This window comes from Phyllostomus discolor, chromosome 7 (genome assembly GCF_004126475.2).
Source record: "Phyllostomus discolor isolate MPI-MPIP mPhyDis1 chromosome 7, mPhyDis1.pri.v3, whole genome shotgun sequence".
Taxonomy (NCBI): domain Eukaryota; kingdom Metazoa; phylum Chordata; class Mammalia; order Chiroptera; family Phyllostomidae; genus Phyllostomus; species Phyllostomus discolor.
Window position 1 is genome coordinate 4,247,804 of NC_040909.2, and position 27,969 is coordinate 4,275,772.

General features: G+C 67.2%; 1 protein-coding gene across 2 annotated transcripts; it reads right to left on the reverse strand.

Annotated features, from left to right (window-relative positions):
* Positions 1-124: 124 nt before the first annotated feature.
* On the reverse strand, positions 125-27,965 carry SEMA3F (semaphorin 3F). 2 transcript variants are annotated; one of them, XM_028517896.2, is made up of 19 exons: positions 27,435-27,965; positions 23,313-23,472; positions 10,213-10,373; positions 10,041-10,103; positions 9,828-9,947; positions 9,026-9,118; positions 7,362-7,455; positions 6,029-6,148; positions 5,706-5,845; positions 5,478-5,592; positions 5,249-5,318; positions 4,930-5,074; positions 3,923-4,145; positions 3,211-3,299; positions 3,062-3,103; positions 2,726-2,883; positions 2,482-2,549; positions 2,087-2,220; positions 125-1,443 (listed from the first exon to the last, which is right to left on the reverse strand). In XM_028517896.2, exons 2-19 carry the CDS (start codon positions 23,422-23,424, stop codon positions 1,033-1,035), a joined length of 2,358 nt encoding a protein of 785 aa, XP_028373697.1. In that variant the 5' UTR covers positions 23,425-23,472; positions 27,435-27,965; the 3' UTR covers positions 125-1,032. The 2 variants fall into 2 exon arrangements, with proteins under 2 accessions (XP_028373697.1, XP_028373698.1); XM_028517897.2 differs by lacking the exon at positions 9,026-9,118.
* Positions 27,966-27,969: the final 4 nt, after the last annotated feature.

Genomic DNA, 27,969 nt, shown 5'->3' on the forward strand with positions numbered 1-27,969 from the left:
GTGGATGGAAGCTGGCCTGCAGGAGAGGACCGGTGGGAACTGGTGGCCAGGCCACAAAGGGTGGGGGTGCGGAGCATGGGCCAAACCCCCGTCCTTCTTCCCCTACCAAGGAGAAGAGCCGAAGTCCAGTCCCAGAGCCAGTGTTTATTAACAAGGTGGAACCCAAGGGTGGCGGTGGCCTGGGCAGCAGAGGGCCGCCAGGAGCCCCACCCCCCGCCCCAGCGGCCCCCCTGAGCTATTTACACCCATCATCTGAAGCGGTGGGCACCAGGGAGCGCGGGCGGCCTGCAGGCCCCAAGCCTCCGCCGCGGCCCCCTCTGCCCTCAGCCCTGCTTGCGCCCGGCCCCTCGGCTGTTCCCCCAGCCCCTGAGTCAGTGGCGCAGACAAAGCGAGGAGGTAGCACGGCCAGGCGGGGAGGGGAGGGGAGGGGGCAGGAGCCCCACGCGGGGCTCCCCTTCTCTAGTCCCCAATAAATAGAGAATAAATACCGGGGAAGGGGCTGGCCTTGACTGAGTGCCCCCTCCCAGGCAGGGGCGGGCATCCGGTGCCGGCCCCTCCTCCCCTCCCGCTCCGAGGGCGTCTGAGCCCCGCCCACCCCCAGTCTCCGAAGCAGTCCTCAGTCCGCAGGGCGGCTCGGGGGACGGCGCACGCCGGCAACGGTGCGCAGCCCGCGCCGGTCTGGGTGGGGGGCGGGCGGGCTCCCTCCCGGTGTCCTGTGGGTCTCAGCGGCGGCTGGCGGGCAGGCGGACCCCCAGCTGAGCCGGGGCCTGTGCGGTCCTGGCCGGGCCCTACCCGCTGGCTGGGCCCGCTCGGGCGGCCGGTTTCCTGCCGTCTCTGACCGGCGTGGGTCTGAGTTCCGGACGACGCTGCCGCGGAGGCAGGCTCTGTACAACCCACCAATAAATACTGTCTCTGCAGGGGCAGGGTGTGTATAGAATATAGATATTTTTATATATATATATATCTATATATCTTTTATATTAAAAGGGATGAGGGACCGGCTGGCCCGTGGCCAGGCTCCAGCAGCTGGCCTCAGGTGTCCGGCGGGTGGTGGCGGCGGTTGCGGGCCTTCTTCTGGTCCTGGGGGTCGGGGGGCCTGGGCACCCCCGGAGCCTCCCGGGGGCTGGGGGGCACGTGGCGCCAGTAGCCCTGGCAGTACTGGTGGATGAGGCCCACTTCGGGCTGGGCCAGCAGCTGGGCCAGCTCCTGGTAGGAGGGGGTGGGGGGCCCGGCGCCTGCGGGGGGCGGGGCGCTGGCGGCCGGCGGCGGGAAGAGGGCAGCGTGGACAGCGTCCCGGCCCAGCACGTGCAGCTGCACCCGCGTGACGACGTGTTTGAAGTTGTTCTCGGTGGCCGTGCAGGAGTACAGGCCGCGGTCGCTGAGCTGCAGGGCGCGAAGCAGCAGGCCCTGCTCGGTGCGCAGGAAGCGGTCCTCGGCGCGGATCTGCGGGGGCGGGGCGGGGGGCTCAGGGGCGGGGCGGCCACCCTGCTGCCCCCCCCAGCTCCCAGATCCGGCCACCTCTGCGGCCACGCCGTGGAGGGGCACCCATATGGAGTCTCCGTATGCCAAGAAAGCCCACGCGGAGGTGTCACACGACACCAGAAGGGGGCACGCGTGCAGTTTCCATCGCACGAGGGGCGACCGTTAGGGAATCCTGGACCACGGGAGAGTTTTGGAGCACACTCAGAGAATTTCTGTTTCATGATCATGAGGACGCCCGGCGGGGGCTCACTCAGAAAATTTCCGCGGAAGGAACTTCTGCGGGAGGCCTGGGAGGCATTCCCATAAAATGAGGGCCACCCCGCAGAGCTCCCATATGCCGGAGCCCCCCGGGGGTTCCCTACCGCGAGGCACCCTTCCCGGGGAAGCACGCACGGGGCTTCCATGCACGGAGGCATGCCCGTACGTGGTTCCATGTCACATGGAAACCCCAAAGAGTTCCCACGTGACCAGGTGACTTCCTCGTAGGGAAGGGAGCTCGGGCGGGCTCCTGCCAACATCTCACCCACATGGAATTCCTACTGGACGGAAGACTCCCGCACCCACGGTCGGGGGGGGGGCGGGGCTGTGGGGCAGAGGGAATCACCTCCCGGCGCCGGTCACTGGGGTCTCGCTGGAACAGCCACTTCACGGTGGCCTGGGGCGAGCGGGGCTGGCACTCCAGGAAGGCGGCGCTGCCCGCCACGCCGTACTGCACCGACTCCACGGCGTTCTTGTTGGCTGGGGAAGGAGAGGGCGCTGCCTTGAAGCAGCAGGGCCTCGGGGCAGAGGGCAGGCGGGGGAGGGGCCGACGCCGGGGAGCCCGTGCAGAGACCCTGCGCCCCACCCCCACAAAGGCAGGGATGCACCATCAGGCACCCACTCCTTGCAGGGGTGGCTGCAGATTTCCCATCTCCTCACCCCCCGTGGGTCACGTGAGACTCCTTCCACTGGGGCCCTGTGAGCAGCTCGAGGGGGCCGCAGGGGCGCCCGCACACTCACCGTTGGAGTTGAAGCCGCGGCACTGCCTGATGGGGTTCCCGTGCCGGACGTCCTGCCGGCGGCTCCGCCTGGAGGAGGAGAGCTCCTGAGAGAGGCTGCCCGAGGAAGCCTGCCCCCCGGGCCCCGCCCCCCGGGGACCGTGGCTCACAGACTCCCCCGGGGGTGATATTACTGCCACCTCCCAGCCCGCAGGGCAGGGCCCTGGGTGTGGTGGCTCAGACTCCAGGGGTCTGGGGGTCCGCACCTCTTGGAGGACGCCGTGTAGCGCGAACAGGCCTGGCCGTCCCAGGCACAGTAGGGGTCCCGGGCGAGGCAGCAGTCGGCACAGGCAGCCCCGTAGGCCTGGCAACGGTGCAGGCTCAGGTGGGTGACACCCACAGCGGAGGCCACGTACAGTTGTTGCTGGGGGAGAGGGAGGGGCCTGTCAGTCCCCTCCTACAGCCAGCCCCCATCTGCAGCCGGCTGGGCTGGGCTCCCGCCCTTCCTATTCTGAGCCTCAGCCGCCCCATCCCCGTGCCAGCCTTGACCGCAAGGGGCCCCGGGCTCCATCCCTGCTCCCAGACCACTTCACCAGACTCACCCTCTTGGAAGAGATGGTCATGGTCTTCACTGGGGCTGGTTCCTGGAAGAAAACAAGGATCAGCTGTGGGTTCTGCCCTGGAGGGCTGCAGTCGGGAGCTGGCACTGAGGAGGGCCTGGGTGAGGGCAGGCCTGGGGTGTCACACCGACCTTGAAGACCTCCACTTCCTCCAGCATGAGCTCCTCCATCTCCTGGTCATCCTTGGGTAGCACGATGACCTTCTGCACTGTCCCGCGGTCTGGAACGGGCCGGGCAGGGCCTCAGTGGGGCTGAGGACACTGGGGAAGGGGCACCAGCCTCAGCCCCTTCCCCCACCAGGGCCCGAACCCCGGAGGGCAGTGGGGCAGCAGCTCTGTGCCCAGGTCGAAGAGTTTCCCCAGTGACGGCAAGAGGTCCGAGGGGATGGGCTCAGGATAAGGGGTGTCAGGGCCAGGGCCCACTCCTGCCACCCCAGACCCTCGTTTGGGTGCTGCTCAGAACAGGAGGCTGGAGGTGCCCCCCGTTGAGGGGTACCGGAACTGGGGTGGGTGTGCTTGCACAAGTATGCACGAGAGTACGTGTCAGTATTCGGACCCGTGGATCCTGGGGGTGTCTGCCATCTGCCCCCCCTTCCTGCTCATACGTGGGTCCTCAGGCACCCAGTGTCCCTGCTCTCCTGGCCCCGGGGGGGTGAGGATGGGGTCTTCCCACCCCTAGTCTCAGCTATCCTGGCAATAGGAAGAACGCTCCAAAGGATGAAGGTGGCGGAGCTGACCTTGACCTGCCTGTAGCAACCCCTAGCAGCGTAGGTCCCAGCCCCATGGTCAGCACCCTCCACCCAGCGGGCCCAGCGCAGGAGGAGCCGGGAGCAGCAGTGGGTACCTGTGCCCAGGAAAAGCACCTCATAGCGCCCGTCGGCTGCATCCACCTGGTCCACGGCGACAGTGGTGAGCCGGTAGGGAGCACCCGTGCGGACCACCAGGGGTCGCCGCTGCAGCGGGTACACGGCCTGGTACATGAGGGGGTGGCTGCGCATGAAGTTGATCACTTCGTCGGGATAGTCCTTGGTGGACTTCATGGACGGTGTGAAGGTCCCGCCAGGGCACTGCAGGCAGGGGCGAGGGTCAGGGGCGAGGGTCAGGGGTGAGGGTCAGGCCCGGGCCGCCCAGGCTGAGCTCCCCGGACCCACAAGCTGCAGGAGAGGCCTCCATTCTGTCGGTTCCCCCCTCCCCTGCCTGCTCTGCTCTGCTCTCCAGCTCCACCAGGCTTCTGCCCGCACCCAGTGTCTCGGCAAGGCCTGCTCCGGGGGCCGTCCCACGGTCCCGCTGCCACCTCCCTGGCCTCGTGTGCCATGACCTGGTGGCAGCGTTCAGCAGAGCTGACCACTCCCCGGCCACGTCCTCATGGCTCTGATGGCTCTTTCCTCTCTGGATGCTCCTCACCCCTCCCCCTCCCCACCCCTGCCCAGCCTCCCAGTTCACCTTCGGGGTCAGCCTCCCTGACCTCTGCCGCAACCAGCTTCTCCATCCCAGCCCGGACCACACTGAGAGGGTTAACCGTCCGCTGCGTTTGATCAGATCCCACCCCCTCCCTCGCCTACAGTCCGGGATCCACGGTGACCTCGGTGACCTCCCTGGCCTCCCGCCCACCATCTTTGCTTCTGGATCCTGGCGGGGCTGCTTCACAGCCCGACGCTGTGCATAAACAGTGGGGTTTTGGGAGTTTTTTAAATTTCGGCTTTACCGAGGATGATGGTGGGCTCACGTGTGTATGATCCACCTCCTCCCCCACCTGTGAGCTGCATAAGGGCGGGGCCCCTGTCTGCACAGGGCGGGGCCCAGAGCAGCCCTCCCAGCCGGCGCGGAAGGGGGGAGGCAGGGGACCCTCACCGTGCCGGGCCGTGGGTAGGGCATCTTCCCCGAGAAGGGCATCCACTGGTAGTTGGGGCCCTCCTTGTGGGCGAAAGGCCCGTTGAAGACCATGCGTATGTCCGCCATGGAGTACACGCACACGGCCGAGCCTCGGAACACGGAGCTGCGGGCAGGGCAGGGCGGGCCGCTGCTGTGGATGCCGCAGACCCTCGGCGCAGAGCCCCTCCTGGCCCGGCCCACCCCGCAGCAGGCCACCAGGACGGGGTCCTCCACCAGGCACAGCCCCCCAACCCAGCCACACCCTGCCTGCCGCTGCTGGCGTGGGCCCCAGCCTCACCCGGAGGAGGTAAAGACAGCATAAATGACGGGGTTCCTCACGTCCTGGGTCTGCTGGACAAACACATCCTCTGGGGGCAGAAGGAGAAGGCGCTGGGAGGGTGCCGTGGCCAGGAGCCCCAGGGCCCTGCCCGCTCGGGCCCAGGGGGACCCACCCGAGACACCCGCACCAGCCGCCTCCCCTCCCGTGGGAGCCACGGGACCCCACCCGCCTGCTGCGGGGTGCTCACGGAGCTCATCAAAGTGCGTCTCGATGCCGTCCTCGCCCGGCACGGAGCACACCAGCCGCGCCTTCAGGAACGTGCTCCACTTGTTGACCAGGCAGCAGTGGCCACCGTCGTCGTTCTGGGGGGCGGGGCCGGGGGCGGGGTCAGACCAGCTCGCTCAGCCCCCCAGCCCGGCCCGTGCAGGGGAAGGGCTGACGGAACCGGGCACAGCCGCCCCCCCGCAGCGCCTACCAGGCAGATCCGCCCGATGCGGGCGTACACCGCGGGGCTCTGCGACGTCTCTGCCGACCGCTCGCGGAAGAAGAAGTAGAGCTTGTCGTCATTGCGCTCGGCGCTGTCGGGGATGAGCTCCGCGTGGATGAAAGACGGGTCTGCAGACGGGCAGGGGTCAGCCGGGCCAGCCCTCCTCTGACAACGCCTCTGCCCCCAGCAGAATCCCCGCCAAATACAGGACGACCCCCAACCCTTCCCCAGAGGAGAAGCCCACCTCCCCAGCTAGACCCCAGACTGGCTCCACCCCCGCCCCGCCCCCAGGGCCGGAGGGAGGCGCTCACCATTGAGCCACCGGGAGTTGTACTGGTCTGTGCGCATAGCCGTCTGCTTTCCCAGGGTACGGAAGATGGCTGCGTCCGTGCCCATGAAGTCGATGTACACACCAGCATAGAGCTCCTCATCTGTGGGGGCCCGGCACGTCAGTCGGGGGGGCCGCCCTTTGCCAGGACCAGGGCGCAGCCCAATGACCTGCAGGGCGGGGTCCTGTCTCCCCCCGCTGGTCCCCCAGGGCACCACCGCAGCACCAGTGGGGTGCTGGCCCATGCCTGCTGGCCCTGGGGGGCCTGGGATGAAGTAGCACTGAGCTCTGGTCGTCGGCCAGAGCCCGTTTCTGCGGGGAGACACCCCACCAGGGCCGGCTGCAAGGGGCAGGCCCATTCGGTCCCTGGGCCTGGCCGGGCCGGGGCAAGCTGCCAGCCACTCTGAGTGGTGCTCCCACCCCGCCCACTCAATGCCTGTCAATAACCCCAGGAGCATAGATAGATAAGAACAAAATGGAGTAAAAACAATTAGGAAGTAATGAGTTTGGAGTATTTTTACCTTTTTAAAGTAATTGATTTCATTGTGAGTTTATATAATTTAATTTTGAATAATAGCTGTGTTTGACAGCTGGCTCACAACACACCTGAGAATGGAACCACCTCACAGGCTCCAAGTCTTCCTCCCAGACAGATCCCCCCAGGCGGGCCCTGCTTTCCCATCGGACCCCCTGCTCTGTCTGCTGCCCTCAGGCCAGGACCCTGTCACTCGCCAGGAGCGTGAGAACAGTGCCAGTCCACTGGCCCTGGGGGGCCGCTTCCAGGCCTGAGGGGGCCGGTGCCCAGCAGCTGCTCTGGAAGATGGGCTGGGCTGGGCTGGGCTGGGCCAGCAGAAGGTGGGCACAGTGCAGGGCCCGAGTCTGCAGCGGGCTCCCCCCCACCGTGGGTAGGGGTGGCAGCTGCTCCTGAGACCCCAGACAGGGCCCTTCCTCAGAGGATGTCCCCCCAACCCTCCGGGACACATAGCCAGACCAGAACCAAGCTCCCTCCAGTGGGTCACGGGGCCAGGACCCCGGAGGGCTCTGGCTTCACATGGACCACACCGTGGATTTCGGGATAGGATCTGGCCGCCTCAGCACCCGCATCTGAGGGGCTGGGCAGTGGCTCACGGGGCCTGCTCTCTGCCACTGAGCTCACACTGGGGTAACCTGTACCGCTCTCCCTGCCAGGCGGGGCCCACCACGGGGGTTCAGGGCCAGTGTGTCCACCTGGGGCAAGTGTCGGTGCCACCCCCTCCCCCCCACAGGCAGAGGCCACACTTCCCGGCTGCAGGACAGGGCTGGGGCGGGGCACTCACTGATGAGGGCCGAGGCTGTGTCCAGCTTGGGGTCGTACGGACACTTGCCCTTCCCTGACTCGAGTCTCTCGGGCTCCAGGTAGAAGATGTAGTCCTGCGGGGCAGAGGCGGGCTCAGCGGCGTCCGGGCGGGTCCCGCGGCCAGGAAGGGCAAGGGTCGTCAGGCCCCGGGGTCAAACCGGTCCCCCAGGGACACCCTGAAGCCGCCCCCCTTCACTCGTGGATCTCGCTGGGTTTTGACTCTGTCCAGCCAGGTGTCTCGGGGCAGGGCCACACGGCAGGTTCCAAGGGAGCTGCTGCCTGGTCCCACGTCTCAGAGGGCTCTGCTCTGGGGGCCATGAGAGGGGTGGGCTTCCAGGGGCTGAAGCCCCCGCATGCCGGCTGGTTCAGGAAGGCTCTGGCTGGGGCCCCGAGGGCCATAGAAGGGAAGAGCTGTGGCTGACTGTCCTGGGCCGGGAAGGGGCTGCCAACCTGGTCAAGGCAGCGGTTACTGGCCGAGGGCCCAGCTCCTGTCCTTTGCCATCAGGTCCCACCAGGTCAGAGGGCTCTGAGGCCACTGTGTCCCCAGGCTTGGTGGTCCTCGGGACAGACCGATAGCTCACTGCCTTTTTCCCACCCCTCAGCAGAGCCCTCAACTCTACACGTCTCCCCCGGGAGGCAGGAGTTGAAGGGTCCAGCTCCGACTGCACGGGATTCACCAAGGCCCTGGTGCCTCCCAGCCCAGCCCAGCCCAGCCCGGGAGGTGCTGGGAGGAAGGCTGGTGACGACACCGGGACTGGGAGGAGCTCACGGGGACCAGAGAGGGAAAGGAGAGAGGCGCAAAGGCAGCAGGAGCTGGCAGCGGGGGCGGGGGGCGGGGATGGTGATGGGAAGGTGTACACAGGCCCGATTCCAGTTACACGCTGCACAAGCGACGTCTTGCACACACAGCTCGGCTCACATCACTAGCAGCGCACAGACCCCACTGTTCACACCCTGGGCACACACACGCAGTCGGAGTGGCCCCACTTTTCAGCACAGCCCACCACACACGCACACACACACACACACACACACGCTCGAGTGACCACTCGCTCTCACACACCGGCAGCCCCTGCCCAGCCCCAGCCCCGCCCCCAGCTCAATCCCGGGTCCTGACGGGTGACAGACAGCTCTGCCCCTCCCACCCCGGGGGGAGAGGGCCTCAAGTGTGTGAGTGTGCAGGACACCTGTGCTGACCGAGGACCCAGCACAGGAGGCACGGGGCACAGACCTGAGAGTAACGTGTCACTGCGCACATGTGCCGTGTTCCCACTCTGGTGCCGAGTAGGGTGGGGGCTGGAGAGCAAACGCGTGCCCAAGTGTATGCTGGTGTGTGCTCATGGGTGTCTACACACATGTCCTGAGGGCTGAGGCGTGGCTGTCCCCAGGGCGCCTGGCGTCCCCACCTGGTGGCTGCAGGACTCCTTGCCTGCAGGGGCCCCACTGAGGCCGACTTGAGTCCGGCTGGGGCTGCCTTCAGAGTCGCTGCAGGGTGCGGGGGAGGGGCCGGGGAGGGGCTCGCGGACAGAGGGGAGTCCCGGGGAGGCTGGCCTGGGGCCCGGGCTCCCGGCTGGAAGGCCAGGCCGGGGGAGTTCAGTCCGGAGGCAGGGCTGCCTGGCAAGGGCCTGGAGGGATGAGGCCCACCTGGCGTGGGGCTGTGGGCGTCGGGCGGAGGGCGCCATCCGTGGCTCTGCTGCCTCGGCCTCGGGCCACCTGCATCTGGGTCCAGGGAGCGGCCTGAGAAGACGAGGAACAGGGGTTAGAGCCAGGGGCGGCGGGGGCGGCGGGGGCCGGGGGAGCGGGCTCGGGCTGCCAGCCTCTCACACCACACAGGCCAGGAGCACGCGTGAGCACCTGGGCCCCCAGAGTACACACATGCACATATACACACTGCCTGGCTCACACTGGCGCACACACACGTGCCCCCTAGGTCCAACCGCTCTTGCACACGCCCTGCAAGGTCACACCAGCTACACGCATGCCCACATGGAAATGGAAAAGGGCAGAAGCGGGTGGGGCGGGGGGTGGCAGAGCTGGGGAAAGGGCAGCTCTCCCCCAGGCCGCATGGCAGAAGCTGACCCAGGCGTCCAGCCTCCTGACGCCGGGGCCCCCGCCAGGCCTCTGGCCTGGCTGCAGGGCGCGGTCCACAGGCATGGCCCAGAGGACGCCGGAGGGAGTGCTTACTACGTGCCGGGCCTGACGCTAGGAGCTTTGGGAATGTTAGCTCACTGCCTCCTCCTCACCCCGACCTGTGAGAAAGGCAACTATTAGCCCCGTCTTCAGGGGAGGAAACTGAGGCTCTGGGAGGTGAAAGAAGTCACTCACCCAAGGTCACAGGCCTGGGAAGTGGCAGGGCTGGGGTTCAGGCCCAGCCTCCCATCAGAACCCTGGAATGCAGTCTCCGGGGCCGGCGGGCAGCGGCAGGGCGGGGGTGGGCGGGGCTTACCTGGGCGCGGCGGCCACGGTTGACATAAGCGCACATGGGGTTGTAGGCGCCGGTCCCACACACGTACAGGTGCGTTCGGTTCCAGGGCTGGATGAGCCTGACGAAGTTCCCGCACTCACCCTGGGGCCAGAGGGAAAGCCGGGGAGGTGCCCAGGTGCCTCCCTGGAGCCAGCTGCCCGCCCCCCGTCCCACCTCTGGGCCCGCCGCACTCACGTTGCCATCCTTGCCTGAGAGCACGCACTCCTCAATGCGCTGCGGGGAGGCCGCCCAGTGGATCTGCCGGGGGCGGAGACGGGCGTCAGGGCGCGCAGCCCGCGGGACCGGCCCCCAGCCCTGCGGCCGTGTGGCTCCCGGCGCCCCGCCCCCCACCTGGGCGGGCCCTTACAATGAGCGGCTCGCGGTTGATGTCGTGCAGGTCCAGGGACAGCACGTAGTCCTTGCTGCCCACGTACATGCGGTCGTGGTCCTCGTCCTTGAGCAGGATGCGGTAGTCGGTGGTGTTGAGCAGGAAGTTGAAGAAGTGGGCGGTGCCTGTGGCCTTCAGCTCTGGGGATGGAGGGCAGGGCGGCAGTTGGGACCCTTGGAGACCGCCCAGTCACACCCCCTTTGGCAGAGGAGGTCCCCTCACACTCGGTTACCTTAACCCCCCAGCCTCCTCCCCAGGGATTACTTAGCTCCCTGTCTCGCCCCTGGTTTGCTGGGAAGAGAAAGTGGGACAGGTGGGCAGGCCAGGGAGGGGCCACACCCAAAGCTCGAGGCCTGATTCAGCGGCAACCCCCGGCAGTCTCTGGCTCCCAATGAGAGGACAGTGGGCAGGAGCCAGGCCGTGTGACCGCATCAAAGAGTCTGTGCTCTGGCGGGGGCTGGCGCTCCCCCGCTCTCTCAGGGCAGGGCCAACATCCCACGGGGCCTAAAAGGGTTCGTGAGTGGGAGGTGGGGGGAGGTGCCTCCAGGACAGCCCGCAGACGCTGGCACAGAGCCAGGGGGCCCTGTCCTCGCCCCCAGGCAGGGGGTGATGCCAGCACACAGCAAGGTCCCCACCTTGTCTGAGCAGGTCAGCCAGGACGCCAGCAAGCCCTGCTGCAGCCACGCTGCCTCGTGGAGTGGGCTCTCCCCGAGCCCCACGGGGCTGCTGAGGGTGGGGCTCTCGGGCCACTTGGGGGCAGGAGTCCGCAGCTGGGCCCTCCCACCTCCCGTGTGCCGGGGAGAGTCCTCCTCCCTGGGGATGGAGGGCAGGAGGGACCTCAGCAGATGGCAGGCCAATGACAGGCACGGACTCCAGGAGACCTGGAGACCTTCCTCCAGGAGGGGGAACGCCAAGGGGTTCCCTGGCAAGCCCCTCCTGCACCCACGCCTCACTATTTTTAGCTCAGCGGAGAGGGAAGGTTGTGATGAGGGTGACGAATATTCACCGGCACGGGAGGCTGCAGCACGCAGAAGAGTACACGCGTACCCGCACACGGGCACACGTGTCCTGAACTAGACGAGGCATTCCCTGGGGACCGTGCCCGATCCATCTCCTTGACTTGATTCCTATCCCACGGCCGGTCCCCTGCTCTCCTGCTGGTTCCCCACTCCCCAGCCGGTTCCCCACCCCACAGGCGGTAGCCCATTGTACAGATGGGACAATCCAGGGGGAGGCCTGGAGACAGAGAACAGCTGGGATCCAAGGCCCCCCGGGGCTGCCTGGGGTGGGACCAGCGGGTGGCCCCATCCCATCAGTCAAGGTTGCCCTTGTTCAGGCGGCTACACTGGGGTGGCCTGGCTGCCCCTGGCCCCTGCTATGTGTGCAGGCCAACCTGGAGGGGAGCAGGGGGCGCCAGGCCCTCGCCCGGCTCTGAACACAGCTCCCGGATGTGCCGGGCCGGGCGTGTGCGGTGGGCTGGCGGCCAGGGGGCTCCCACAGCGGACCTGAGCCCGTGTCTGAGGGCCTGAGGGCCGGCAAAGGCCTCACCCTCTCCAGCCCTGACTGCGTGGCGACGAGAGAATACAGGTGATGACCTTGGCCGACCTCCGGGACGCGGGGACGCCGAAGGATCAAAGGGCCGATCCCTGCCTGGCTGCGGCCTCGCCCGCCTGTCCGGCGGCGCCTCTGAAGTCCGGGGCAGGGCGGCTGGGCACCTGTCCTGCACCTGTTGTTGGGCCACCCGGAGTCCCCTGCCTGGCCACCCGGCCATAGCGACAACAGGAAAGTAAACACTCCCCCACCCCCAGGGCCAGGAAGTGGCCAGAGAGGAAGTGGGGCTGCCAGCGGAGCCCCCCCAGGAGGGGACGGCCCGCCAGGGGTTATTTATACCCTGGCCGGGGGCACGGCTCGGTGGTGCCCTCACCCGTCCTGCTGGGACAGGGGCGCTTGGGAGACACTGGAGGGGAGGGAGGCAGAGACTCAAGTGGCACCTTCAGACACAGGCACGGGGCATGGGGGCAGCTCCTGACACTCAGCCCCAGGGGCGGCACCAGCCACGGTCTCTATCCGCCCCTACCCCCCACTCCCCACCCCTGCCTCTCCGACAGGCTGTGACTCCGCAAGCCCGAGCCCCAAGGCCAAGTCCCCTCCTGGGGGCTCAAAGCCCCAGCACTCCGGGCTCCAGGCGTCTGTAGGGGAGGCAGGGGACAGGCCGCTCATCCTGCAGGCGAGGCAACGGAGACACACACCAGGAGTGGGGGACGGGTCCCCGCACCCCTGCCCTCCGGTGGAGGTGGGGAGGGGGATTCCCTCACTCAGTCGTCAGGCACCTGTGCTGCGTGCATGGAGCCTGGCGTTCACGACATCCGGTTTACAGGGGAGGGAGGTGGCCTGCCGGAGCACAGGGCAGGCGGGCTTCCCACCTGCAGCCACAGCCCTCTGGACGGAAGGACGGAAGGAGGGCTGGCCTGGGCAAAGCCAGTCCTGCCGGGGGGGGGGGCACTGCCCACGGGGACGGCCAGGGCCAGAGGGCCACTTCCCTTCCATCAACAGGGCCCTCATGACTCAGGACCCTCGGTTTCCCTCCCAGTGGCCACGGGATGTGGCGTCAATGGCTCTGTTGCCGCAGGACATGACGTTTCCGGTGACTGAGGAAACGGGCGGGGGCGGGGCGCCCCGTGAGAACCCGTAATGGGTTTGGGGACGGGTGGGACAAAGGGCTGGGAGTCCGGGTGTGACCCGGGCGTCTGTGGGGGCTTCCAGAGCCCACCAGGGCGCGCTGCCTCACGCCCCTCCGTAGACCGTCCCTTGGGATCTCCCAGTGCTGACTATTCAAGGACATCCTGGCGGCAGGGAGGACGCTACCACTGGGCGTCTTTGGGTCCTCCCCGCACCCAACCTTCTGGGCCGTCAGGCAGGGAGAGGAAGTTCCTTCGTCATGGATGCGGGCCTCCCAGACGTCACCGTCTCGTGGAGGCCACCTACCCTCAGCTGCGTGCGTCCCTGCCTCCTCCTCGTTTCCGAGTGCCGGGTGGGAAGTGGAGAGGGCAGCGGGCAGGAAGGAGCTTCCTGTGACTCAGCCCCAGCCCTGCCCTGACTCCAACCTGTCTCCTCCCCAACCCCCACCCCCGGGAGCACGGCAAGACCCCAAAGTATCCATCCAAAGCCAGGCTACCGGAGGGGAAGGGGAAGGGGAAGGGGGAGGGGATAGGAGGTCCTCAGGGTCCCAGGGTGAACTGGACACAGGGCTGCGGCCCCACCGCCCACGGCCGGAGTGTTGCCCAGATTGTGGGAAAGGGTTCAGACAAGGGGCCCATGGCCGCCCTCCGGCCCCAGTGCAGGGCAGGGCCGTGCTCACTGAAGGTCGCACGGGGTGAGGAGGAAAAGCGGCGTCCCGTCCCCTACCACAGGGCCAAGGGAGTGGGGGGTCTTTCTTCCAACAAGAAACCCGGGGTGGGGCAGGAGCCCTGGAGTCCTTCTCTGAGGACTGAGGCTCCCACTGATCCCAGCCCCTCTAAGAAGCAAGGATTCGGCCAAGGATCTGGGGGCCGGGGGCACGGGCATGTGCGTGGCTGACGTGGGCCCAGCCTGGTCATGTCCCGAGGCCGGTCCCCACCTCTACCCCACTTGGCCCGACCCAGTCCTGGCAGCGGGGGTGCCGCCCCTCCCCCACCCCCACGGCGCTACCGAGGGAGAGGCTGGGCGCACTCAAGGGTCCAGTGGGTGTTGGGACCCAAGTCTGGATAAGCTTTGACCTTGGGGACGGAGGGCGATGTGCCTGTGGAAGCATCCTGGGAAGGGCGCCCCGCCCCACACCCTCACCCACTCGGGGCACAGGTTGGGTGGGGCAACATCCGGGAAGGCTTTCCCCCGTCATCGGGGAAGGAAGAGCCTTTTCTGGCATCAGACACCTCGTTTCCGCAGCCGGTCCCGGCCTTGAGCCCGCCCGCCCGCCCCCATGGCCACTAGACGCTCAAGGTCCCGGCGCAGAACAGCCTGGCGGAGGCCCAGGCACAGGACCGTTCTCAGTGTATGGGGGCTTCGTGCGGGGGTCTCTGTCCCCTCCTCTCTGGACGCCGAGGTGGTGGGCGGGCAAGGGCAGCCTGGGGAGGCGTGTCCGCAGCCCTGGCCCTGCAGACCCCAAGTGGGGGGCCCCAACCCCTGCCGCCCGTCTCCAGGACAGCAGGCCCGCCGCAGAAAGGGGCTCCTGGAGCAGAGGTGGGCGCCCGCCCCCTTGGTTAGAGCCCCACAAAGCAGCGGGCCTTGACTGACAGCTGCACTTCCCCGGGCTGCGCTGGGGCACTGGGGGCTGATAGACAGGTCCCTGCGGCCCAGCCCCGACCTCTGACCTCGTGTGGGCTGGTGCGGCCCTAATCCCTGAGCTGGAAAGAAAGGAGGTTGGGGGTCAGGGGTGGGGGTGCTGGCCAGGGTCCCCGTCAGCCCCTCGTCCTCCTGCGCTTCTGAGGGAGGCTGAGGTGGACAAGGAGACGGCAGCGGTGGCAACGGCATGAGTGACAGAGTCCGGAGGGACCCCGCCAGGACACCCCCGTGGGCCCTAGGGAAGGGTGGCCCCCAGCCCCTTTCTCACTCCCCCAAAGCTGCAAGGGGAGGGGCCCCGGGGAAGGCCCAGGGGCTGGGCTGGCCCCCTGGCTCCCCGCCTAATCCTCTTTTAATGAGCGGCGGCCGGAAGGCCTCAGGCCTGTGCCACAGCCCTGCCGCCAGGGGCGCCCCAGCCAGGCTGGGCTGGAGGCAGGAGAGCCCCCGAGACATCCTGCACACCTTCACCCTGCTTAGTGTGCCCAGCTCACGCGCCCCAGTGCCAACAAGACTCCAGCACCGGCCCAGGCCACCCAGGGCACCGGCGTCAGTGGGGGTGTGCTGGCGGTGGGGACCAGCCTGTGTCCCCACGGACCCTTCTCTTGGGCATTTCCCATTATTCGGGTCCAGGTGCCACATGGGGCTGGGAGGACAGGCTGTCACTGATGATCCTGGGGCTGGCTCTCCCAGTCCCCACCCCTCCCCCAGGATGTTCTTGATGGAAACCCCTAGAAGCCAGATCCAGGGTTTTGCTGCCAATATGAGCTGCCTCCTCCCTAGTACCCGTGCCCCACAGTCCCGTCCCCGAGCCCGGCTCTCCAGGCCGGAGACCCAGAAGCCTCCCCGGGGGGCCGCTGACACTTGCCCCCCTCCCCCCAGGCAGGTGAGCCAGGTCGGTGCCAACAAAACCAATTACAGCCGCTCTCACCCAATTAGCAACTAATTATGGCCTCTAGTCCATTCAACATAATTAACATGTAAATGACTCGGTGTGTTTATATTCAATAACTGCTCTGATTGAATTTAATTTAAATGTCTGAACTAGGGACCCGGTTACCGTATTTCACCACCTAGAGCTGCCACTTCCTGGGACCACGCGCTCCTCCAGGGAAGAGGGACCGGAGGCCAGAGCGGAGGGTGGAGGGCGGAGGGCCAGGCGCCTCCACACCGGCCCGGCCAGGGCGAGGGTGGGGACGGGTGCAGCCCCTGCGCCCCTGACAGGCCCGTCCCAGGGGTGCGGGACAGCAGTGAGCAGCAGAGCCCCCGGTGGAACCCTTAAGATGGGAAACCCTCCGGGATGAGGGGCCCCGTCTCGAGGGCTACTGTAAACATCCCGGATGTTCAGTAAACACCAGGCTGGACGGGAGCCTGCGCGGAGGAGCCGCCCAGCTGGGCTGGAGCTCCACTGCAGGCTGCTCTCCCGTTTGGGGAGCTGGGGCTGGGCTGCGCTGGGGCTGGGGGCTGGGAGCTGGGGGCTGGGAGCTGGGGGCTGGGGCTGGGCTGCGCTGGGGCTGGGAGCTGGGGGCTGGGAGCTGGGGGCTGGGAGCTGGGGCTGGGGGTGGGGGGGCCCCCGGGGGCTGAGGCATGCTGTTCCCACGCCCGTTCCGCCCCAGCGCCCACCTGCTCCGCCCAGGAGAGGACAGGCCGGGGGCACAAGAAAAGCTGGGAGGCAAGGGGCAGCAGGGTCACTGCCTGGCACACAGGCCAGCTGCAAGCGGAGGTTCTCCCCTTCTCCCCTGCAGGACGTTAGTGACTCTCAGCCACTCTGTCTCAGCAGGTCTGGGCTCTCCAGCCTGGGCGCCTCCGCTGGCCACTGCCCACCCGTCCGCCCCGCAGGCCTGGTCTTTCCAGGCCTGGGCTGCTGGCTCAGAGGGCCAACAGGTCCCACACGGACCCTAGGAGGGCACACGGCTGACTGTGATAAGACCTTTGGGTGCTCACCAGCCACGCCGTGTTCAGAGCTCCAGCCCCACCTGGCAGAGGCACGGGGCAGTGGAGGGAGCTGGCCAGGCCGGGCCGGGCAGCAGGGCCCTGCACAGGCAGCAGGAGGACGTGGGTGGGGTCAGGCGAGGGGCTCACACTGAAATGTGCCCTGAAAAGTGTGCAGGGGGTGGGGGGGAGGGACTGGTGGGGGGGGGGGGCTGCCCTGGCCCATTTTTCAGGTGGGGACGGTGACACGACCGACCGCCAGCGCCTCCAGCTCCACAGGCCAGGGGACCCTGCCCCTCCTCCCACATTCCAGACCTGGCCCGGAAACTCCTCACTCCTTCCTCAGCCACCTCCTCCTCCCGCGACTGCAAAAGACAACAAACGCTCCACGGCTCATTTACTCCGATAAATCAACCAGACAGACAGGCCGGATGGGCCAGCAGCTCGGCCCCCACCCCTGCTGCCCTCCCCAGACTCCCGGGGTCCCCACAGCCCCTCGGCGTCACCCCCCCAGAGACTCCCAGGATGTCCCAGGCAGTCAGAGCCTCCCGCCCAACACCTGGGTGGGGAGGACAAGGCACCGCACAGACAGATGTGTGCCCAGGGTCAGCCGTGGGGGGGCCGTGAGGCCGGGTGGGGGGGGCCCTCCAAGGAAGAGCTGCACTGGGACTGAAGGTGCAGGACAAAGTGACAGCGCGGCAGCCCTGGGCAGAGGCCCCCCAGGGCGCTGCCCACTGGGCCTCAGTGATGAGGAGCCCACGAGGCCCCCACCTCTAGCTGCTGTTCTGCCAGGGACACAGTGGGACCGGCTCATATAAGTGAGGGCGTCGGCACCGAGCCCTGGGCGGGAGGAAAGAGCATGTCCGGGTCGGAAGCCTAGGACGGACGGGTCAGGGTGGTGATGCGGTGGAGGGGGTGCAGGCAAGGGGGGAGTCAGTCGGGGGAAGGAAGGAAGGAGAGTGGGGGGAGGGGTGTGGAGCTGAGGCCGCACGCTCAGAAGGCTTCCCGGTCCCAGAGGGGCCAGCGGCCCCGGGGCTGCCCCGGCCTGTGGAGGTGCGGCAGGCAGCCCGTTCTCGCAGGGCTGCCCCGGTGCGAACGCCCCGGTCAGCTTGCTGGGGCCTCCCGCCCCCACAGGCTGGCCCCCTGGGTCCTCCACAGCCGCCACCCAGGCCCATTTTCTGCTGGGTCAGGGCCCGTGGTCAGGGTCTGGAGCCCAGGGGACCACTGTCCCCTCCCTGCAGCTGTTCAGCTGCCTTGGCAGGATGGGGGGCGGGGGGTGGGCAGCAGACCCACCAAGCTCAGGCGCCCACGTGAGCCAGGCTTGGGATTCAGACTGAAGCGTTCTGGCACCTCGGCCTCTGGCAAAGGCCCTCTTGCTATTTCTAAGAAAAATGCGGCAGGAATCTTCTCTGCTTCTCCAGAGTGCCAAGGGCCGCTTGAGCGGAGCCCAGATTCCCAGGCCGGCGCTGGGCCGGGCTGGGCCGGGCTGGGCCGGGCCGGGCTAACAAACTCTGGGCCCAGCTGTGCGGATGCCCGGGAGAGCGGCCTGGGCCCGGTCACCCCGGCACAAGCTGCCGGAGGCAGGACAGTGCCCGGCGTGGGCCCCAGCAGGACGGGGGGAGCCCCTCCCTGGGGGGCCCCTCCGAGGCATCCCCTCCCCAGCTGCATCTCTGGTTTCGGACTGTCCCCACGATATGGATGTGTCACCTCTGCTGGGATTAAAAAGAGCTTAAAAATCACAAGGAGAATGTGCAAACAGCCATCCTGACACCACGTGCAACCAGGACTCATGGCCAGCACTGCGCCCTTCCCTGCGGCGCTGCGGCCCTCGCCCCGCTCTGCCCCTGCTCCTCCCCAACCTCCCTTCCCTTACTCGAGATGTGGCTTCCTCCACCAGGAAGCCTGCCGGGATGCCCACGGGAGCCACTCTTCTCCTCCCGACCCGTCTCCACCCACAGGGCGCGGGGCCCCTCCTGCAGTCCTCACCAAAGATTAGAAGCTCAGAGGAGGGGGGGCAGCACAGGACTCCTTGGGCACCTTCTGGGACCAGCCCTCACCTGTCGGCCACCCTCCGTGGGGCTCCTTGTTACTGAGACTCCCGCCGTGGGGGCTGCAACCCTACTCACAAAGTCCACCCTCCCAACAACACAATGAGGTTGGTGCTGTTTTACAGCTGAGGAAGCAGGGACCCCGAGGGACTTCGCTGTTCGGGGTCCGCCCACAGCTGGGAGCCAAGCAGGATAGCCTGAGAGGCCTGGGCTGAGAGAGGCACTTGTCCGAGGTCGCCCAGCTGACCAGGGTGGAATGGGGTCCGTCTGTCCTCAGGGCCGGTCCTCTCAGCCCCCACCACCAGCACCTCCGCATTCCGCCAAGCTGCAGTGCCCGCTCGCCGCCCTGGGGGTGGGGGGTGGGGGTGAGGGTGGGGTGGGGGTGGGGAGAGCTGGATGTCTCCCAGGAGTCAGATGCCAGGTACCCAGGGCTCTGGGACACCCGCTGGGCCCGCGCCACCTCTGGAGGGGCCACCAGGCTGGGGTGCACACACACAGGTGCAGACAGTCCGGAGCCCACGCGGAGGCTGCTGCCTCCAAAGCCACAGGGTAAGAGATGCTTTTATGAGCTGGGATGAGATTTTTATCTTGGCGGTTTCGCTTTAAATTCTTTACGATTACAAAGCAGTGGGGGCTGCCAAGGAACATGATTTACTCCTTGAGCATGCACCAGCTCCCCGCTCGGTGCCAAGGGAAGCTGGGGCCAGGGAGGGAGGGGCGGGTGTTGTACCAGGGAGCCAGAGACATGGCTGGGGCTGCTGGGGCCTGGCCGGCGGCAGTCCCGTCCGAAGCCCGGCTGGGCCTGGCAAGGGCCACAGCCGAAGGCCCAGCTCTCGGCCCTGCTGACTCAGGCAGGGCCTCGGGCAGGTTCTCTGGGAGCCCAAGGCAAGACCTGCCCCGCTCCCTCCCAGGCTGACGCTGGCCAGCCCAGAGGCGAGGAGCCAGCCCCCGGGACCTCCCAACTCTCTGGAATAGCCACTTCCAAGTTCCCTCCCAGGAGGGAGGCAGCTCCCATTTCCAGGAACACGGGTCCCAAATGCAGGGATCTGGGCTCAAGTTCACGAGTTGGGTCTTCCTTCCTCCCTCTTTTCTGCCTCATCCTGAAACACCCACCCATCCTGGTTCGCTTGCTCCAAACCCTACCATAGGCGTCCAAGGCACCTGACCCCCTGCCCAGCTCCCTGGTGCCACCCCTGCAACCTGAAGTCCCACACCTATCTGGCTGACCCGGGCACACCTGCAGGTAAGGGCGGGCCCCCTCACTCCCCAGCCCCAGCCCTACCCCCACCCTGTGCAGCAGGCCTGGGGGCGTGGCAATGTGCCATCAAGGCTTGCATAATCCCCGCCCACGGTGACCCCTCCTAACCTCCTGTCTCAACATCTCCTAACAAGGAAACCGGGAGGCTCTGGCTCTCTGATGCCCTCTGAAAACGACGTCAGTGGTGGCACAATTCTGGGCCACCTGGGCCACTATCCGCACCCCCTCCCCAGGCTCAGAGGCCCCGCCCATTGCTTCTCCAGAACCTCCCGGGCCTGGTTTCCTTTCCCGAAGGGATACAGCTTCCTCCAGGCATGAGAAGCTGCCCAAGTGCGACCCAGCCCTTTCTTTGGGAAACGAGGCTGGGGTCCCTAGAGCTGGCCCCGCAGGACGCTGGCACCTCGTCCTCGGCTCACGGGCAGGGCTGGGCCTGCACCCCCCGCCCGCTCCACTCTCAGTCCCAGCACGGCCTCAGACACCAGGCAGAGCCCGGCTCCATCCTGGTCCCGCTCCTGCCCCGGAGCCGCCTGGGAAGCCTGTGGCTCTCCTGCCCCACAGGAAACCTGGGGGGGTCCCACAGGCCTTCGGGAGATGGCTGGTTATCGTCACGGGCACCTACAGTTAGTCATCTCGGCTACTGGCACCTTCCCTGACTTCCTTGGGCAGGATGACCTTCTGCTCCCCCTCCCCACCCCGCCTCAGTTTCCCCTGCAGCCCAGCCACCTCGCATGTCCTTACAAGACCTCTTTCCCCCACCAAACACATCACAGCCCCAAATCCCGGCCGGAGCCGGCCCGGGCGGCGGCGTTGTACTGTGGGGTAGGCTTCCTGGCAAAGAGTAAACATTCCCCGAGCTGAACAAAGGACCTGGCAGGGCCCTGGAGCCTCCCTGCTGCAGCCAAGGTGGGCCCTCTCGGGGTGGGGGGCTCCTTCTCCCAGACCTGGTCAGTGACCCTGGGGTGAAGGGGACCCCAGGCCCAGGCAAGGAGGGGTGGAGGGAAGGGGGTCCTGCTGTCCAGGCTCTCTCGTCCCAAGCCCCATGAACTCTCAAGGGCACCTTGCCTGCTCCTGGCGACCTTGACCCCTCACTTCGGCTTGACCTTGGCTGTGCTGCTGATGGGAGCTCAGGAGGCTGGGCCACAGGAGCCCCTAATTCTGACCGAAACGCTGGGTCCCTGCCCCCTTATGCTCTCTCAGCGGCAGGCTTGGCTGGGGCGCCCAGGCTGCCAGGCAGGCGACAAGCCCAGGTCTGGCCCGGTCCCTGCCTTTGTTCCTTTATCTGCCCCGGGCAGGCCGGCCCCTCGCGCCAGCACCTCCCCAGTGCGGCAGGAGGCTGGCAGGGGAGAGAAGGAGCCTTGGCTGGGTCCCTGAGGCCCAGTGTGCCAGCCGCTATGCCCATCCAAGGCACAGATGGAGAAACTGAGGCACGGAGCCAGAGCAACCGCCAGTGCTCTGAGAGCGCCCCTCTCTGCGCCTGCCTTGAGTACGTGTGGCACCCAGGAGGGGGAGTGCTCCCCCCTCAGCCCCTGGCCCAGCTGGGGGACCCCAGTTTCCACAGGTGCTGGTCTCTGCTCTCACTCCACAAACACTCGGTGAGGACCCTCCCCTCACTGAGGCCCACTGAGGCCCACTCCGGGGACATGACAGGTCTGGCGCACAGTAGGCGCACAAGTCTCGGCTAAGCTCAGTGATGTGAACCATAAAACTAGGACACAAGGTCAAGGGGGGGAAAGGAAGGACCATCGGGGCAGGGACACCTACGTGCACAGAGGCACCGAGGCCCTGGGACGGGGTGGCCCTGGGCGCCCCAAGGCCCCACCCAGGCTGCCAGCGCCGCCAGCGCCACCCTCGGCTGGCTGCCAGGGGCCGGGCTGCCAGGGGCCGGGCTTTTAGTCACCGCAGGTGTTGGCTTCGGAGCTAATTGAGAGGGAATCGACCTGACTGACGTGGGCGTCAGGCGTCGACAAGGCCAGGACGCCAGGGTTCTATTTCTGGCCTCGCTCCTGCCTCCTGCCTGACCTTGGCCTTGCCCTTGCCCAGGGCCTCGGTTTCTCTCTCTGGAACCCTGGGGCCAAAGCCTTTGCCCCTTTGCCCCCTGGGGGTCCGAGGAGGTTTCAGAGGAGCTTACAGAGGACCCCCCCTACGTCTCATCCCGCCTGCTGCCTCTCGCGGGTCCCCAGGGTGAGGACAGAGAGACACGCAGAGCGGGGTACCTGGGCTGCAGGGTCCCTGGGGTGTGGAGAGCAAGCCACCCTCGCTCCCTGCGGGGTGCTCTAACCCTGCTGCCTGCACGCGGGCGGGGCTGGGAAGGGGGAGCCAGGCCCTTTCGAGATTCACTAATCTGCTCTGAGGAACTCCACCAGGGAAGCGGGGTCAGCAGAATAGACATCTCGTCGTCCAGGCCTGGGAGAGGGGCCGCTTCCACAAACCAAACTGCTCCACGCTTCAGCCCACTTCTCAGGCCTGCGAGGACTCCTTCCAGGGCCCCCCCCCCCCGTTAGGCCGTCCCCACCAAGCGGCAGGGGCGGGACAAGGGCAGGGGAGGGACTCTGCCAGGGGACACGGGGACACGATGAGGTGAGGGCTGGGTCTCAGCCAAGACGGAGGAAGGAAGGAGGTCGGCCCAGCCTTTCACCCCAATATGTGTGCCCGGAAATCTGGCCAGCCAGGGTTGAGTCACCCCACCCAGGGCAGGCGGCTGGACAAAGTGACCTTGGGCCAGAGGAGGGCCAAGGCTGAGACTCCAGGAGGGACCCCCAGGTCCCCCAGGCCAAATGCAGACTCTCCTGGCCCAGGGACCTTGGAGGGAGGGACTAGTGAGGGGCCACCTGTGCGGCCTGGATGTGTGTGCCGCTGGCCGTCACCCGCCCAGTGGCTCAGGTGCCAAGGGGCTGGAGCTTCGGGAGGCCTTTCTGCAGACCCCAGCCCAGCACTGGAACCTTCCACGCTCTTCCAAAGCAGACACGCCTTCCCAGAACCCACCAGGAGGCCTTCCCTCCAGGAACAGCCCACAGCGTCCCCCCTCCCGGGAACCCCTCCCACACGGAGACCCACAGGAAGGCTCCCCAAGAAGCCACGCGCCTACAGAGCAGGCCCCGCTCCTCCAGCTTCCAGAAGCCCAAAGCTCTGTGTCTGCAGGATGGTGCGGCCCTCCACCCCAGGGACTGCCGGGGGCAGGACGGCACGCACGCACGCGCGCACGCACGCACGCACCAGTTGGGGAGGCGTGGCGGCTGCAGCTTCCCAACGGGAGCGGCTCTGCGCGCCCGAGGCCGCCTCCCCGAGATCTCGAGTCTAGAGTCTAGAAGGGACTGACTCAAGAACCTTCTTCACAATGTCTAAGTGGCCCCGTCTCCAGCCTTTCCCAGCAGGTCACCACCTCCCGTCCCCACCACACACACGCCCAGGGAGGCACATGCGGCTCCGCGTTTTGTCCTCCTCTGCCCTGGCCGCTCCGCTCTCCCGAGCACCGGACCAGGCGCTGTGCGCGGAGGACGAGGCTGCGCGGCAGCAAGGCGGTCTCTTACCTTTGAATGAGAGCCGGACCCGAGGCGTGGCCGGGAGGTGGTCCTGGAAGGGGGCGGCTGGCCAGGCCCCAATCACTAGGGAAGCCCAGAGGAGGAGGCCAGCGACAGGCATTGTGGGAGGGGCCGAGGACCCGGGAAGCAAGCTCGGCTGTCTGGACACCTGGGAGGGGGGATCGAGATTGGAATGCGTGAGGCACGTAAGGGGAGTCCAGCCCTGCCCACATTTCCCTTACGGAATTCTGCCCCAGGTACCCCGATTTCCCCAATCTGAACAAGGGGGGTTATGGGTGTCTCCTCGTTCACACCCGCAGCCTGGAGCCGTGAATGCCCCAGTGTGCAAACCTCGTGTGCTTTCTTGTCTCCGCTTTTGTCTGGGGAGGTGTGACCCACAGACCTGAAGATCAAGCAACCAGGTGCAGCCTGGGGCCAGCAGCGCTCACAGGGGCCACGGGAGACTCAACCCCACAACCTCCGGCCCCCAGCACCCTGCGTGCCATTCCCAGGGCCCAGCCCGGCAGGCCAACTTGCAGCCCTCTGCACCCCACAGGCTCCCTTCCCGGTACCCACCCCAACCACCGGTGCTGTCTGTCCCTCTCCCACCTCCCCGGGCTGGGGGAAAGAGGTGGGTCCGGCCCTGCCTGCTCCAGCGAAACCTCTCCTCCCAGTACAGGAAAATCGGGACCTGGGGTGGGGTGGGGCACATGGGAGAGTGGAGGATGAGGGAGACACGCGCAGACAGCCTACACGGGGAGAGGCACGGCAGCCAGAAAAGGAGAGGCAAAGAATAGCAGCTTCCTTTTCCTGAGATCACAGCAGGAGGGATCCAGGTCAGACCTACAGAAGGACTTCCTGTCAGGAGCAGTTCCGGTTCTGCCTGGAGCAGGTGCAGAAGGGGAGCTGGGACGGCTGGCTGGCTCACCTCGGCAGGCCCGCCGTCTCCCCCTGCAGAGCTCCCCCACCCCCAAGTCTCAATGCTCTGTTTTCCCAATATTGTCTCCCCGGGCAGGCTCGCTGTTGGGTAAACGCAGCCCAGCACCAGTTGTCGGAACATATTGCTCCCTCCCGGCAAAAACCAGCCAGCGCCAACTTCCAACCCCCCCCCACCCAGATGCACTGGGGGTGGGGGCACCAAGGAATGGCAGCATGAGCCCCATCCTCCAGATCTGCCCTGTCTATCCCCTTCTCCCATCTCGGGGAGGACCCCGGGTCAGTTTCAGGACCCTGGGGTGGGTGGGGGAGGCATCCTGCGGCCCGTCCATCCCCGGCACGGGCTGACTCATGCTGAGGCTGGGCCCAGGTGCCACATCGGACCAGCAGGCCCCACAAGACCGACCTCAGGGCCCTGCCTTGACCCCCACCCCCCCAGCCTTTGCCTCTCCCGCCAGGGCAAACCCCTGGTGGTTGTGGTTCCTGGGCGGGGACTGCAGCCCCAGGCCCCAGGCCCCAGGCCCATTCCCCAGGTGGCGCCCTCGGCGGGAACAGCCTCTCCCACAGAGTGCCTGACACACCTCTCCAGTTTCTTCAGAATCCCCCAGGCAGATGTTCCCTCGGAACCGGCCCCGCCCCCTGCCTGCTGGAGCCCCACTCCGGTGCGGTGCGACTGAATGGCAGGCTCTGATGGGGGGGTGGGGGGGCAGGGAAAGGGCTGTGCACCCACATCATCCTCGGGGTGCGCCCGGGAGGCCCCCACTTACAGTTGTGGGTAAACACACACGCATCCTCGCTGCGTGCCCACACATGTCTGCACAAGCATGCGTTTGCTCGAGAACTTGACCTGCTGGTGGGTGGGGCTCAAGGAAGCTGGGAGACACTGTTCTGGCTTGGGGGGGTCAGGATGCAGAGAGCGTCCCTCGGAGAGCTGTGCTCCCACGCACCAAGGGCCTCAGGCTGGTTCACCTCCCCTCCTCCCCACGACCCCATTTGTCCTGCATCCATTTTCACAGTGACAAGGTCAGGGGCACCAGGACAGTGTTGGTGTCCCCCCAGGTGTCCAGGAAGATGGAAGACTTTGCCCTACTGGACCCCTACAGGGAACCCCACAGTGCTCTGGCCCTTTAAAGGGGTGAATGAGGGACTCCCAGATCTGCTGGGGCCTCAGGCCCAAGTCTAAGCCCCGTCTGTGGCAGCCTGGGAACTATGGGGGGGGGGGGAGGGAGGAGAGGAGAAAGACAGGAGGAGATTTGGGGAAGACATTTCCGCAGTCACCTCCCCTCTGCTGACCCCCGGATGCATTCCACGCAGCCCCAGCCCCGGAGAGGCCCCCAGTCACCTAGCCCAGGTGGGCGGACAGAGAAGGGACAGGCGCCGCCACCTGGGAGCCCACCAGGAGGAGAGCAGAGAAGGAAGGAAGGAGAGAAGGCTGGTGGGAGGGAGCGAGGGAGGGAGGCAGGCGGGAGGGAGGAGGAGAGAGGGAGGAGAGAGGGAGGGACGGAGGAGAGACGCTCGAACAAAGAACCGAGGAGCTGGGGCTGGCAAGGGGTGCAGGGAAGGGGCGGTGGATCCACGGGGCCTGGAGGCACCTGGGCCTGGGGCAGGGGGCCGGGCGGCAGAATCGCCTGGTAGGCTCCAGACCTCCCGGGCTGAGGGTGGGGGTGGGGGTGGACAGCCTGCCTCGGGGGAGGGAGGTAGGCTTCTCCGAGCTGAGGACCGCCAGGCTGGAAGGGAGGTAGGAGCAGGGGCTGTGGGGGAACATGGGGAAGAGATTATTCACAGCATCCCATCCCCTGCCCAGCTCCTGGACACTCGCCCTCCTGGTTCCTTGGCTTCCCCCCTCCCCCAACACCCCACGGACCTGGAAGCAGAGCCAGCCCAGCAGAGCTGGGGCCGAAACCCCTCCTTTCATGGTGGTGGTGTGGGGGTTCCCAGTCAAGGTCACCTGGGTTTGGCTCCATCCTCCCCCTCCAGGTATGCCCAGCAGAGCAGTGGGAGGCCGAGCCTGGGCTGCTGGCCTTCTCTCCCCTCAGCCGCACTTCCGGACCTGGCTGCTTTGGGACTGAGAGGCAGCAGCAAAGGTAGCTGTGCCCAGCACCCTCGGCCCCCAGGACACCCACCCCACGGGTCCGGGCACACTCCTGTTGCAGCCTGGGGAAAGGCTCAGCCCCACCTAACCCCCTGGGCTGCGGTGCACCTCTCACCCCCGCGGGGCGCAGTTCCCATATTCTGGGAGAGAATCCGGGTGAGTTCAGGGGGAAAGGAGCCACTGGCCTGGCCCAGCTCCAGGGTAGACAGGGCAGTGCCCTGAGCCCGCCCCTCCCCCAGGTGTTCCGGGCTGCTGTTCTCTCAAGACAGTTATCTCAAGAATGAGAAGTGATTTATCCAGCCAGGTGACCCCTCCTGCCATCTCTGCCTCGCTCCTGGGCCACCTTAACACTTTGCGGTCCCACCTGCTCTAGGAGAACCCATGCAGCTCCGGGTGTTGTCCCCTGCTCACTTCGCCGCTGCGCCCCCAGCCTGCCCACACGGGCGGCAGGCTCTCCCAGCTCACCGGAACCCCACGTACGACTGGGTCCCGAATGGAGCAAGACCCCCTTCAGAAAAGCCAACCCAAGCTGGCACCTGGGGGCCGGGGGGCTGGCACAGTGCTGGGAGAAAAGCCTTGGGGCTGGCGGCCCTCCTGCCCTGCGGATGGGAGACCCTCCACGTGGGGGCAGCCAGTATAGGGCTTCCTTTGAGCAGAAGATCGTCAGATCGGGACACTGAGGCAGGCCGGGCGCACCTACCGGGGAACTGCGCTGCCCCAGGCGTTAGTGGGAGAGAGCTGAGCCAGGAGAAGGGGCACTCGGATTCCCGCTCCAGGAACGTGGGAGTGGGGGGCGGGAGCAAGGGAGCACCCACCACCCACCCACCTAGAACCTTATGGGAAAAAGTTGCTTTGCACACTGGCGACTCCGCAGGCCACATCATCCACACACCTCCAGGTCGCCCCAATGCCAAGGGTCCGTCAGACCGAACAGGTACGGCGCCCACTCCAGTTCGGTCGCCCCCGTGTCTGTGGTAAGCCCCCTGAACCTCCGATGCCCGAGCCTCGGACACTTCCGCAGAGTTGCAGTGCCGCGGGTCCCACAGGGATCGGAGGGTGGCCCGGCCTCCTGCCCGCTCCCTCCCGCTCCCAGCTTCACTCACCTCTTCCGCGGCGGCGGGGCCTGGGCTCCCGGGCGGCGGCGGCGGCCGCAGAGCCGCTCCCGGTTGGGCCGGCCCGGGCTAGCGGCCCCCCGGGGCCATGGCCCTGCCCGCGCCCTCTCGCCGCTGTGCCTGAACACGGGTCAGCGCCGCGGCCCCGGCTTAACGGGTTCCGAGGGCTTCAAGCGCGTCAGCGGCTGAGGCCCCGGGCCCCAGCCCGGGCCATGGGAAGGCTCAGGGGCGCTCGGGGCCGCCTCCCCCCGGGTGGGCTGCGGGCGCCCCCTGGCCGGCGCGCCGAGGGCGCATTCCCCGGCGCGGGACTCGGGGCGCGGGCAACGGCGCGCTCGGCTTCGGGGCGCTGCGCTCAGCTCGGCCCGATGGCGCTGTGCCTGCCTGGTTGCTGGGCTGGGGCCCGGCGGCCGCGCGGGGATGCGCCGCTCCTCGCCGCAAGCCCTGGCCCTTCGCTGCACTCGGGGCTGGCCGGAGCGCGGCCGCTCGCTAGCTCGCTGGCTCTGGTCTCGCGGCCGCAGCCGGGACG

What these genes read in the sequence shown, in the direction of transcription:
- SEMA3F (XM_028517896.2), bottom strand. Translation starts at nt 23,424, where the DNA reads ATGCCTGTCGCTGGCCTCCTCCTCTGGGCTTCCCTAGTGATTGGGGCC. An exon ending in GACGCACTTTGATGAGCTCC is followed by an intron (nt 5,319 to 5,477) that starts GTGAGCACCCCG and finishes TTCTGCCCCCAG; the next exon opens with AGGATGTGTTTGTCCAGCAG. An exon ending in GCTGTCTTTACCTCCTCCGG is followed by an intron (nt 5,075 to 5,248) that starts GTGAGGCTGGGG and finishes CCCTGCCCGCAG; the next exon opens with CTCCGTGTTCCGAGGCTCGG.